The following is a 14,162-nucleotide window of genomic DNA, read 5'->3' on the forward strand; positions in this document are numbered from 1 at the left end:
TGGCTTTGGGGGAGCCTAGGCAGTTTGGATGCTCACCTTACTAGACCTGGATGGAGGTGGGTGGTCCTTGGACTTCCCCCAGGTCAGGGAACCCTGGTTGCTCTTTGAGCTGAAGAGGGAGCGGGATTTGATCGGGGGAGAGGGAGGGAAATGGGAGGCGGTATGGGGGAAGAGGCAGAAATCTTTAATAAATAAATAAATAAATAAATAAATAAATATAAAAAACTTTTGGTATTTTCAGATTATATGATAGTATACCTAAATGATCCCAAAAATTCTACAAGTGGACTTCTACACCTGAAAAAAAAACCTACAGTGATATGGCTACATAAATGATTAACTAAAAATATCAGTACCCTTCCTATATACAAATGATAAATGTTCTGAGAAAGAAATAAGGAAAACAATACCCTTCACTGTAGCCACAAATAATATAAAGTATCTTCTGAAAACTAACCAAACAAGTGAAAGATTTGTATGACATAAACTTTAAGTCTCTGAGGAAAGAAATGGAGAAGATATCAGGAGAGGATAAGATATTCCATACTCATGAACCAGTAGGATTAACATTGTAAAAAATGGCTATCTTACCAGAAGTAATCTACAGATTCAATGCAACCCTCACCAAATTTCAACACAATTCTTTACAAACCATTAAAGAACAACACCCTTAAAGAAAAATAATTCATATGGAAAAACAAAAATCCCAGGATAGACAAAGCAATACAATTCTGTATAATAAATGTAACATGAGTGCCTGCTTGTTGGGGTTTCTGTCCTGCCCAGTTCCCATAGCCAGTAAGCCCCCAAAGAAAATAACACAGAGGTCTCTATAAGTTATAAACTGGTCATTTAGCTTAGGTTTTGTATTAGTTCTCATAACTTATATTAGCACATTATTCTAGGATATGTTAGCCACATGGCTCAGTACCTTTTTCAGTGGGGCAGGTCATATCCTGCTTCTTCGGTGATCTGGGAAGAACTGGGAGAATTCCTAGAATTCTCCTGTTCTCATTGCCCTGCCTCTACTTCCTGTCTGGTTAACCTGCCTATTCTTCCTTCCTGGCCAATCTGCATTTATTTAAAATGTGATTGACAGAATACAGACTATTCTCCCACACCAAATAAAGGAACTTCCTGAGGGATCACCATCCCTGACGTTGACAATACTATAGATTATAACTCAAGAAACTAGACATCAAAATATCAAATAATCTATTTAAAAATGGGGTACAGATTTAAAAGAAGAATACTCATCACAACAATCCCCAATGGCTGAGATAAACTTAAGAATTGTTCAGCACCCTTAGCCATCAAGGATATGCAAATGAAAACGACACTGAGATACCATCTTACACCTGTCAAAATGGCTAAGGTCCAAACAACTTCTGACAGCCTCATTAGAGAAGCTATGGAGTACGGGAACACTCTTCCACTGCTGGTAGGATTGCAAAGTTGTACAGTCACTGTGGAAATCAGTATCTTAGTTTCTCAGAAAACGAGCATCAATTTACCTTAAGACCAGGATACACCAATCTTGTTGATATGTCCAAAGCATATTCAATCATAACACAAGGACACTTGCTCAACTGTGCTCATAGCAGCATTATTTGTAATATCTAGAATCTAGAAACAACCTAGATACCCTGCAGCCAAAGAAAATGTTATATAATTACACATTGGGGTATTACTCAGCTCTTAAAAATAATGACATCATAAAATCTAAATGCAAACAGATGGAACTAGGAAAAATCATCCTGAGTGAAATAACTCAGATCCATAAAGACAAACATGGTGTGTTCTCATTCATAAGTGAATATTCTCTGTAAAGGATAACCATGCTACATAATTCATATCCACTAAGAAGCTAGATAACAAAACATGCATGGGTTTCCTTGGGACTGAGAAATAGAGGAGATATCCTGGGAAATTTGGGGACAGGGGTGTCATGGGGTGGGGCGTCAAGGGGATCAGTAAAGTTTCAGGTGGGGCCAGGTTAGTGGTGGGACAAAGGGGAGAATAATGAAAAAGATGTCTTAATGATAGGGCATTTCAGGGTTAAGTTGATCCCTGTTGCCAGGGAAACTCCCAAGAATTCACAAGAACAACACCAGCTAAGACTTCTGGCAATAGTGCAGAGGGTTCCTGAATTGGCAACTATAGAGTGAATTTCCTCTCCCGACTGCCGAGTACCAAATAACTACTCTGAACCTTAACATTAAGTATAAATGCTTGGCTAATAGCTTAGGCTTGCTGCTAACTCGCTCCTATATTTTAAATTAGCCCATATTCCTTACTTACACCCTGTCGTGTGGAGTTACCTTTATTAGCATGAAACATTTATTTCCTGTTCCCTCAATGTCTACCTTGTAGCCCTGACTCTGCCCTTCTTCTATCCATCATTCTCAGTATGGCTCCCTCACCTTTTTCTCTCCTGTTCAGCTCCTGGACAGTTGGGTTCTTTATTAAACAAATAAGAGTAAAATATATTTCAGTGTACAGAAACATTATTCCACATCAGGCCATCTCCTGCAGATTAGTATCTGCCCTAATTGTTATCAGAGAGATTCATAGCCAAGAACTGGCCTGAATTCTGGGATTTCTGTTGAACTGTTGAAGAAAGAGGGATTGCAGAAGCCAGGGGAAGTTAATGTCTTCACTGGGGAACCCACAGAGACAGCTGACATTAGCTGATGGATGTTCATGGACTCTGGACTGACAGTTAGAGAGGCCTCATGGACTGACCTAGGCATACTAGTCACATACTCTCTGCATGTATGTGACTTTGTGTTGCTTGGTCTGTTTGTGAGGTTCATTGTAGTGAGATCAGGACCAATCCCTGGAACTTGAACTGGCTTTTGGAAATCTATGCCCCATTTAGGGTTGCCTTGCCCAGCCTTTATACAGGGGAGGAGCTTAGTCCTGCCTCAACTTGGTGTGCCAGACTTTGTTGACTCTCATTGTAGGCCTGTCTCTTTCTAAACAGAGACAGAAATGTTGATTGTTGTTTCTGTCCAGCCTAGCCCTGCAGTCCCAAATAAAAACACAGAGGCCTACGTTAATTATAAACTGATTGGCCTATTATCTCAAGCTTCTTGTTAACTCTTATAACTTATAGTAGCCTATAATTTTGTCTGTGTTAGTTACATGGCTTAGTACCATTTTCAGCAAGGCATTCATATCTTTCTTGTTCTGTGTCTGAGTGACAACTGCAGATTGACTGTTTCTCTTCCCAGAATTCTCCTGTTCTCATTGTCCTGACTCTACTTCCTGCCTGGTTGCCCTGCCTCTACTTCTTGCCTGGCTACGGGCCAATCAGCATTTATTTAAAATACAAGTTACAGGGTACAGATCATTGTCCCATATCACTCCCCCCTTTTCTTTAAACAAGAACTCTGAATCGAACCTCCTTTGTTTAGCTTTTCTCCTGACCATTATCCATAAAAACTAGTAACCAACATTCTAAACAAAGACAAACATATATAATCATTTTTGGGGGGAATGTGGGCATAGTTTTCTAGGCTATTTCCTGTTGATTAGGGGTGCTGATAATCTTATGGAGACCTAAGGAAAATTTAGAATTATAATCAAGTCCTGACTGGAGTATTTTGTGAGGCTTGATCATCTCAGTCAGCAGTATTAAAGCTGATCTGGGTGTAGAACTCAAACATCTGGGTCATTTGCTTCTATTGGGGATTTCTCAAGACGTCTTCCTTGATCAAACCAGATTTTTCATAGCCCAGAATGAATCCACAGCCTCTCATTTCCTGTGACAACAAAAACAAACCCTCTTCTCCAAAATAACATATCTTTTGACATCAATTTTGAAGTCAAGGCATTTTCAATACATATATATTGATGTTTGATTAATCCAGCAGCATTTATAATCAAATGTCTTTTAGCAGCTGTTGCTCCTTTCTCAGCATTCAAACAATTCAAAGAGATCATACTAACATACAGTATCCAGATTCTCCATGTATTTTCTATCTTTACATGGCTTTATTTTAAACGCTATTTCTTTTATTTTTATTTTTTGGCTTTTTGAGACAGGGTTTCTCTGTGTTATATTTGGTTGTCTTGGAACTCACTCTGGAAACAGTGTTGTCCTTGAACTCACAGAGATCTGCCTGCCTCTGCCTCCCAAGTTTTGGGATTAAAGGTACGTGCCACCAGACCTTGATCTTACAGAGATCTGCCTGCCTCTGCCTACCAAGTGCTGGTATTAAAGTTGTGTGCAACCACACCCAAATATTCTGTCTCTTTTTTATTTTAAGGACTTTATTCTTTTCCTTTTCTCTCACAAGGAAACTGTAAACCATTTAGATGTTTTCTTCATCTGAATTTATCTTTACTGTATATCTCTTTTTTTCTGACCATATGGGTCTTTATTTTGCTAAGCAATGTGGTTAGGATTAAAGTCATGGCTTTGACAATTGAGTCCAGTCCATTCCATAGCTTTCTGAAAGTTTAGCCTCAAAGCAGAGGTACCAGATGGAATTGTGTTTATTGCCACAACTCTATGGCATTTCAAGGTTCCTGCCACCGCTAAGAAGCATGCTTTTGGCAATTCATAAATGCCTTTTAAGTATTTGATGGACAAGGCCTCTTTTAAAAGGGCTGCAAGATTTTGCAGCTAAAGCTAAGTTAGGAAGCCTCTCTTAACTGAGACATATTTACCTCTAGCAGACAAAGCCCACCTGAGAAAATGCTGCTATTAAGAAGCCATGTTTAACTCTTTTCTTTTTTTATCTAGAATAACTTCCCAAGCTCTTTCAGGTTTTCAAGTAGATTTGGTCAGCCTATATTGGCACACCATTCTGTTGTCTGAGGTTTTCTGTCCTGCCTGGTTCCTGCAGTTCTTAAGTCCCAAAGAAATCACACAGAGGTCTACATTAACTATAAGCTGATTGGCTCATTTGCTCAGGCTTTTTATTAACTCTTATAATTATATTAACCCATTATCCTTATCTATTTTAGCAACATGCTCTGTACCTTACTTGGCGAGGCAGCCATATCTTCCTTCTTTTGTGTTTTAGACAGGACTACAGAGAGAACTTTCCTCTTCCCAGAATTCTCCTGTTCTCATTGACCTGCCACTACTTCCTGTCTGGTTCCCCACCTATACTTCCTGTCTGGCTACTGGCCAATCAGCGTTTATTTAAAATATAATTGACAGGATATAAACCATTGCCCCAGAGCAGTAAAATTTCTTGACAAAATGCTGACTGAATAATATACCTATACATGATTTTTCTTCTCCAAAAATAGTTAATCAATAAGAAATACATATATCTTCCTGCTTATTTTACAACACTCTCATACTAAAATACATATAATGGACTATAGTTGTTTTTACCATTTAATCTGTTCTTTTCTTCTTCCCAACAAGCCCCTTCTTTAGTGTCTTCTCTCCATGTGTGACTTGCTAAACAAATTAGAGTTGTTTGAATCCTTGTGGGTGAATACCATCTATTTAAAATGATGCAAAGTTAGTTGTCATCTATTTAAATTTTGAGTAGTGATGATAATAAGGTAACACAGGAAAGAGAAAACACTCAGAAACTAGGACTATGTAAGTAAAGCTGAATAAAGTTGCAACCACATGTAGGTTGGATGTAAGGAACATCATTGCACAGTGTGGTATGTAGCCACCTTGCACTCAAGGGACTAAGAGTGAGAAAGAAACACCTGTAAGGATGACACCTTTTTGTGACACTCAGTCACCCTGAGTAACTTTGGGGAGGAAGCGTGAAGACAGAGACTTGACTTCACCCTTCTTTTCCTTTCAAGGTAACATTGCTGATATAGTTTTTGGAGTACAGAATCCAAAACAGTCAGCAAACTAGAAAAATGTGGAGTGGTGAAATGGATTCTAAACAATCCTGGGCCTGGTAGCATGAGGAAAGATGAATTGAGAAGCCGATAACATTTCAAAAAAGGAGGCTTAGGGGCATCCAGTTCATGAAGTTCCTTCTCTTTCGAAGAATGAAGAGCTGGAAAAGAATAAAGAAATAGGAAAATGGAAAGATTTACTATGTCTATATTTCAAATTGAACTTCTGTTAACTAGCTGATGATCTGTAATATCACTATATATATATTATATATGTGTATGTATAAGTAATACCATTACTATTTGCTTTCAGAGTTGTACCTACTCATTTAAATTCGCTGGGCATGGGAGTGACCTTTACAATATGGAAATTCATTGGTTTGTATTTTCAATGTACCAAATAATTCATTTTTGATATATAAATTTACCTATATATGTATTAAAAAACTTAAAATAGAGAATAATGTGAGATAGGAGGTTGACACTGCAGCAGGGTCTGCTGTTTGCTAGGTAAGAACTTCTTTTTCTCCTCTATCAGGCTGCATAGTGCCTTCCAGCATTGTGAATGTTAGCCAGCTAGGAATTTAGGCCTGTTTTCTCTGTGTCCGGTAACCACAGACTGTGGTGTCTTAAGTAATAGGGTCTTATCATTGGGTTATGGTGGGAGTATGATCACTGTCATTAGACTGTATTGTTTCAGGTGCCATCCATCCTCCATGACCAATACCCAAAGAAGAGGAAAACTGTACTTGGCACTGATATTTTCATTTAACATACATGTCTTTAGGGAACAGGAACATTTACTAAAGTGGCATACTTCTGTTCAAACTCAGAACTAGATCTTACTACATGACCCAGATATACCACTCCTGCGCATATAACCAAAGGAATGTATATGCTATTACAAAGATATTTGCATATTCATGCTCATTGATTTTATAAACATTATAGCTAAGAATAGAGTCAATTCAGATGGTCTTCAGTTAGTAAATGGGCAATGAGAATGCATGCATGCATGTTTACATACGTACATATTACTCCTCTAAAAAGAAAAAAGTGACATTGAGAAACATTCAGGCAAATGGATAAAACTGAAAGAAATTATACTAAGTTATGTTATCCAGGTCATAAGACACAATTCGAAATGCCCCATCTCATGTGACTATAGCTTCCATTCATTTCCATTTTAATGTAAAATACACATGGAAACTGGAAATGATTCATTCCTTGATAGGATGCATTTGGGAAGGAGAGATAGCAGAATATAGGTGAGATGAAAGGAGAAAGTGAGAATATAGGGAACAGAAGGGTTCAGACAGGAAGTGAAGTGACGGAGCAGCAGGAAGATGAGTGTGAGAAAGTATTAGACAAAATGAAGTCTTTAAGAAGTTATATGGGCAGCAATGATCTTGCAATTTGAGGACAAGTATAATAAAAGGGAATTAATAAGACTCATGTGATATAAAAGACAGAGGAGGAATACTGGGTACTAATATTTAAGATAATTGGGATGAGATAGATGAGAGAAGAAACAGGGGATGAATCCAAAGCTAAGAATTATAGAAGATTTATGATATTTCACCAGTTTGTAAGCTAAATGAAAATAAAAGACATGAATCGGTAATGTATTTTATTTTACACTACAGTAGCACATTGCACCATAAAGTAATGTGTATGTGCACATGTTTGTGTGAGTGTATACAGTTTGGTGCCATATGTAGTTTCCTTCATCCACTGGAGAACCTTGGACTCTTCCTGGGAGTGTGGGAAGAATACTGTAGAGACATAACTGAATACAGTTAGAAAACATTAGGTCAACTTCAGTCATAAAAATCCTCATAGTTGTGTATCTTTCCAGGTACTATTAGTAGCAAAAGTCATGTAGTTTACTTCCTTTGTTCTCAATATTTCCTCCTAAATATCCCATGCAAATTTAACACATGCTGTAAGATACCCTGTAAACAACAGCATAGACATAATTCTAAAATCATTTCAAACTGCTGATATTTGCATACATTTAGGGTTCAGGATATTGATTACCAGGTTTAATAAGCCAATTTATGAAAGACTATTACAGAATTTTAAATGATGTGGTTAGGGAATTGTGTGTGGGTGGGTTTTTTTTAAGAAAAAAAATATACAAATCCTGGTCAAAGTGTTTTTATGAAGAACTTATAAACATTATTTCATAGCATCTGTCCCTGTACCACCGCTTTTTCAAAAAACATCAACTGAAGCTTGCATTTACTGGAGCATTAATAAATGTGGAGTCAGAGAACATTGCTGGATCTACAATAAATCAAAAATGATTTACATGATGATGGGATTATGTAAGTGATGTGAACTGTGTAAATTTTAGTTGATAAAATTGTTTTTACAATTTTCTTTTTTTCTTTTTTTTTTTTTTTTTAAAGAGAAGATGGGTTTATTGGTACACATCGGTAATCCCAGTACTACAGAGGTTAAAGCTACAGGATGAGGAGTTCGTGGCCAGTCTAGCTACATAACGAGTTTCAGGTCAACCTGGGGTATACAGTAAGAGTCCTGACTAAAAGGAAAGAAGAGAGAGAGAGAGAGAGAGAGAGAGAGGAAGAAGGAAGGAAAGGAATGAGACTTCCTTCCTATAACAATGTACTTGTGACAGTTTGAATGAGAATGGCCCCACAGGCTCATATATTTGAATGCTTGCTCTCTTGTTGGTGAAACTGTTAGGAGTTGTGGCCTTGTTTTTACAATTTTCAATTGTTTATAACAAGGAAATAATTATTATGAGTAAATACTATACTAATTGAAGATTTATACAATTGTGTAGGATGTATTTTATAAACTGTACTACAGAATTTATGTAGATACTTACAGTTTTATTCTAAATGCACTAGATTTCTAGTGAATTTAAGAGTGAATGCTAATTAGTATAATTTCAATTTGTTAACTGATTTTGGTTATACAATGATACAACCAAATTGATTTCTGCTATGATTTTTTTCAGTTTTACAATATTAAATCCTGTGTAACTTTGAATAAAAGTTATTAGAGTTGTAAATAATATCATCAAAATCTTTCTGAAAACTAAACTTCACAATTTAACCTTTTATGGTAATATAAGTCACATATTATATTAACTTTCAGTTACTAAAAATCTCACAAAATTTCTTAATATCTTTCTTCCAAGTGTATTTCAACGTGTCATTGCCTTGGGCACAGAGTAGGTGTTTGTTTCATAAACACAAAACAAAAAATGTGACCAGGGTACAAGACAAAGACATGAACCTTCAAGTTTCCTCCCTGCCCCAGTGAAATATTTCTTCCATTGGGGCTGCTCCACCTCCAAAAACATTGCTACTCACCAGAAACCAAATGTTCAAATCCCTGAGCCTATGGGGGCATTCTCATTCAAACCACTACACTCTACTCCCTGATTCTCATAAATAAGCCCACGGCTGCATCATCATATAAAATGCATTTAGTTTACCTTTAGAAATCCTCATTCACTTCAACGGTCTTAACACTGTTTCAGTGACCAAAGATTCAAGGCAATCCTTTAGCTGTAACCCTACATAAACTCAAAAGAACAGTTACATACTTCCAGTCTACAACACACATTATACACATTACTTTCCCAAAGGGAGTGATGGAGACATAGAAAATAACACACCAAAGAAAGATCAAAACTGAACATTTGAAGGAGGAATTTACAATCCCCTCACTTTTGAATCTTTTTATTTTTTAACTTTTATTTTTCTATCATGTATTACAACCTTACCAAAATTTCCCCTCTCCCCACTACTCCGAGTTCCTCCTCCAACCTCCCCTCTCCCCAAGATCAACTCCCCCTCTGTTTCCATTTTTTAAAAAATTTATTTTATTTTTTCTTTTTAGAAAGAAAACAAACTATCTTTTTTCATCTTACATCTTAACTCTCTGGGAAGAGTTAGGAAGATGAGAGGGGAGGTGAATATATGAAATGTTGAAATTCCCAAATAATTAATAAAAATATTACATTAGAAAGAACCTTAATGGCTTATATGTAAAAAAAACATACACCTCTAACAGAGACACAATGCGACACTAGGAATGTTATCATTCTTGGTTAAACTCAAAGGCTACATGACACAATGGAAATTCATCCTTTTAATGAAGCTGAAGAAAATTCCACAGTGCACTAATGGGGCTTCAGTCATGGTCCCAGTGCCAGCCCACCATCTATATGGCCTGAAGATATTAAAGAGGGATTACAGAAAACACACAATTCCTGCGTTTTATAATATATGCTATTTTGAATACTATGGGGAAATATGCAATGCTCTTTTTCCCTACCCAGAATGCAAATCATCTCCTTATCCAAGTATCTTATCTTAAACCTGATCTCCCAGGAACACTGTAGTGAAGGGTGCCTCCTCACATAAAGTTTGCTTGTGATTTTGAAAATCCAATAGACCCCACAGTTTCTCTTTTGGCCTGTTTTTGTAGTCCATCTATCTACAACTTTTTCTGATATTGCTTAGTATTTCTGTCTTCTCTGGCTGTGTATTGTTTACCGTAGACATCCATTTCCAAAGCTAAACTTGGCATCGCCATATTAGGCCTGTTCTATGTGGGCTCCAAACTTGTAGCAGATTTCAGTCTGGTCTTTCTGGCTTTGTTTTAAAAAATTATTGAAGCTATCAAGATACCAAAACTACTTTTTGCATTTCACTCCCCTGTACATCGAGGACAGCTTAGTAAGATCTGCTTTCAACATGAGCATTGGAACTTAAGTGGTACTCACTTGGAAGCAAGGAGAGAAAGTTTCCCTAAACAGCAAGTCCATTCAGAGTTACGACGCTTAGCCACTGAAGAAGCAAACTTGTCTCCCAAGAGTTCTGAAATGTTCTTAAGCCCCTTTTTCATTGTTCCGATGCACAATGACCCACTCCTGTTTAGTCACACTAATCTCATTAGCAAATGCTCGCTGGACCCCACTTCTCTTTTCTTCTTCCAAACATTTGGTCTTGCTCTTTCCTGACCAGGCTATGAACTCACCAAATCTTTCCATTCAGTTTCCTTTTGTTCAACTGTGATTCTGAATAAAAAACCCTAATATGACCCACAGCGTAGTCTTACCCTTTTGTTGTTTAAATCCTGCTCTCTCAGTGTTTGCATGTGTCTTCGTATTTCTTTGCACTCCTTGTTCTACGCAATCATTCCATTTCAGTCTTTGTGAGACTATAACACACTGCTCCAATTACAAGTTCTTCTGGGATAAATGTTTGGTTTTCACTTCTTGATTCCATCTGCTATGAAAATGGACTCAAGGCAGATTCCATGCTACTGCCATGATATTCTTTGCTTTGCATGTTAATGTTTTATTTCTTTATCTATTAAACATAGACATTTCAATGTCTTGTCTGAATTTTTCTACTGTTATTAGATGAATTTCTTACCAGCACTACACTCTTCTTGGAGACAATACTAGATATATTTTCTTAATTCATTTTTTATCAAACTCTATGCTTCCAAAGGAACATTAGAGACATTCCCTACTTATATTTTTATTGTAATGTTACATCTATTTCACAAGTACATGTATCATTAAGAAAATATCCCATTGTAAGAGAAAAGAATCTATGTCTAATAAACAGGAAAAATGGGAAAATGAAAAAAAAGAAAATATCCCTTAAAACAGATGAGGTATTTCATAAATGGAAAATATTTATTAATGTTTCTTGACTTGTGAGATGACTGTGCTAGATTACTAGTATTATTTTGATACAAACTTTGACTCTAATTAACAGGGTTATTTACTTGTAAAGTTTAATTGCATTTATGTAATATAATTTTTACAAATTTTAGAACAAAAATAAAACCTATGAAAGTAATTATATTTTTATAAATTAATATTTAAATAGCTACATGAAGGTTTAAGAAGGCTTCTGTTCCTATAGATGGTTAAATTTTGAAAATATAATTTATTTATGTGTTTGAAAATTAGCACAATTCATAAATATGTTAAACATTACTCTTTGGAAGCTATCTGATGAATATGAAAAAAATTTGTAAGCATTTTAAATATTTTGATGTAAGTTTATAATAGTAATTATATTGGTAATTGGGAAATTAATATTTTAAAAAGTAAACTATATCTTTTTTCAAGTAAATAAATTTTTTTCAAAACATTTATCAAAGTTATAGTTACACTCCATTCTTTCTTTTTCATTTAGGTCTTGGTTTTAATTTATCCACTGTCTTAATTAGTATTCTTACACTTTTCATCTTTAATAGAGTTGTGAAGGGAAGAGCTGACAGTGTGGTCAAGATTTCTAACTGATTCTTCTTTGGGTAAGAATTGTATATTTTCCCTTTGTCAATGGAATATCATTTTGATAGCTTTTAAAATGGTAGTAAATAGCTACATTTAAAATATGCTTAAAATATGCTTAATGTAATGTCACAAGATTTATTATGAGGATAATAATATAGACTGTGTTTAAATTATTAAAGGTGTGATGAAATATATGCATTTTTACCTCATAGAAGATAGTTTTTTTTTGTTTTTTTGTTTTTTTTTTTTGTTTGTTTGTTTGTTTGTTTGTTTTTTTGATTTTCGAGACAGGGTTTCTCTGTAGCTTTTTGGTTCCAATCCTGGAACTAGCTGTTGTAGACCAGGCTGGCCTCGAACTCACAGAGATCCGCCTGCCTCTGTCTCCCGAGTGCTGGGATTAAAGGCGTGTGCCACCACCGCCCGGCTACTCCTAGAAGATATTATCAATCTTTTCCCCTTTTCTTGGAAGTAGATTATTTTCTCTATAATCTATCCTGACTACAGTTTTCCCTCCCTACACTCCTCCCAGGTCCTCCCATCTCATCTTCCCTCCAGATACACCCCATTTCTGTCTCTCATTAGCAAAGAGAAGGCTTCTAAGAGGTTGCAACCAAACCTGGCATAATAAAGTGTAATAAGATAAAAGAAAAACCATCATACCAATGCTGAACAAAGCAACCCAAGAGAAGGAAAAGAGTACCCAAGAGCAGGCACCAGAATCAGAGACCCATTTCATCATACACTCTGAAGCCCCATAAACATATTAAGTTGAAAGCTCTAATATAAATAGGGAAGACCTGGTGGAGACAATTGTAGGACCTGTGCTTCCTGCTTTGGTCTCTGTGAGTGCTTATGAACTTTGTTGATACGGAGGACCATTTTTTTCTGGTGTCCTCCATCTTCTCTGGCTCTTATACTCTTTCTGTTCCAGTTTCTCTAGGTTCTGGAGCTCTTAAAGGAGGGATTTGGAGACATCCAATTTAGAGTTGTGTATTCCAAGAATTCCCCCCACTCTTTAATGTCTGGATGTTCGTTTGCGGGTCTGTGTATCTGTTCCCTTCTGCTGCAGGAAGAAGTTTCTCTGATATTAACTGAATAAGACACAGATATTTATATATAGCAGAATGTTTCTGGGAGTTCATTTTATTTATAGATTTTTATATTAAAACCAGTAGGGCTTGTTTTTAACCCTTGGTCTCTAGGCTGTCTATTCTGTCTAGTCAAGTAGTGTCAGGTATGAGTTCTATTTCATGGAGTGGGCTTTAAGTCAAATCAGATGTTGGTTGGCTATTCCCATATTTCTGTGCCCTCATTGCCTTACCTTATGTTGCAGATAGGATTGATTATAGGTCCAAGAATTTCTACGGCCCTATGGATTTCGATATCATCTCTCAAATGCCCCACAAATCCATCTGTACCTTCTTTCATTCCTCAACTCAATGTGATCTCCACTCTTTTCCACTTGATCCACACTTTCACAATCCCCACTGGCTGCCCTGTCTGCTGGACAAAATCTGTTCTATTTTCCCTTCCCAGGGAGATCCACAGATACCCCCACCCCAGCTCCTTCCTGGATACATAACCTCTGTGGTGGTTTGAATGTAAATGCCCCCCCTATAGACTCATAAGGAGTAGCACTATTAGGAGATGTGGCATTGTTGGAGTCAGTGTGGCATTGTTGGAGGGAGTGTGTCACTGGGGGTAGGCTTTGAGGTTTCAGATGCTTAAGCCAGCCCCCCCTCTCTCCTTATGCTGCCTGCTGATCAGATGTAGAACTCTCAGCTAACTCTCCAGTAACATGTTTGCCTGTATGTCTCTAGGCTTCCTACCTTGATCATAGTGGACTAAATATCTTAATCGTAAGCCATCCCCAGTTAAGTGTTTTTCTGTATAGGAGTTGTCATGGTCACAGTGTCTCATCACAGCAACAGAAATTTTAACTAACATACCCACTGCAGGTCTACAGATTATAGGCTGGTTAACATTTATTCAATGGTTAATATCCACTTATATGAGAAAGCATACCATA

At 36.7% G+C, this 14,162-nt stretch overlaps 1 protein-coding gene across 1 annotated transcript in view; it reads left to right on the forward strand.

Moving 5' to 3' along the window:
* Positions 1 to 12,139, forward strand: part of LOC121433390 (solute carrier organic anion transporter family member 6A1-like) — a 96,185-nt gene extending 84,046 nt beyond the window's left edge. Inside the window, 3 exon segments of the mRNA XM_041631754.1 lie at positions 6,146 to 6,210; positions 8,025 to 8,180; positions 12,033 to 12,139. Of these exon segments, the coding sequence (XP_041487688.1) occupies positions 6,146 to 6,210; positions 8,025 to 8,180; positions 12,033 to 12,139 (328 nt within the window).
* Positions 12,140 to 14,162: the final 2,023 nt, after the last annotated feature.

Source organism: Microtus oregoni, unplaced genomic scaffold (assembly GCF_018167655.1).
Source record: "Microtus oregoni isolate MIOR12 unplaced genomic scaffold, Mior012 000038F_ref0000394, whole genome shotgun sequence".
Lineage (NCBI taxonomy): Eukaryota > Metazoa > Chordata > Mammalia > Rodentia > Cricetidae > Microtus > Microtus oregoni.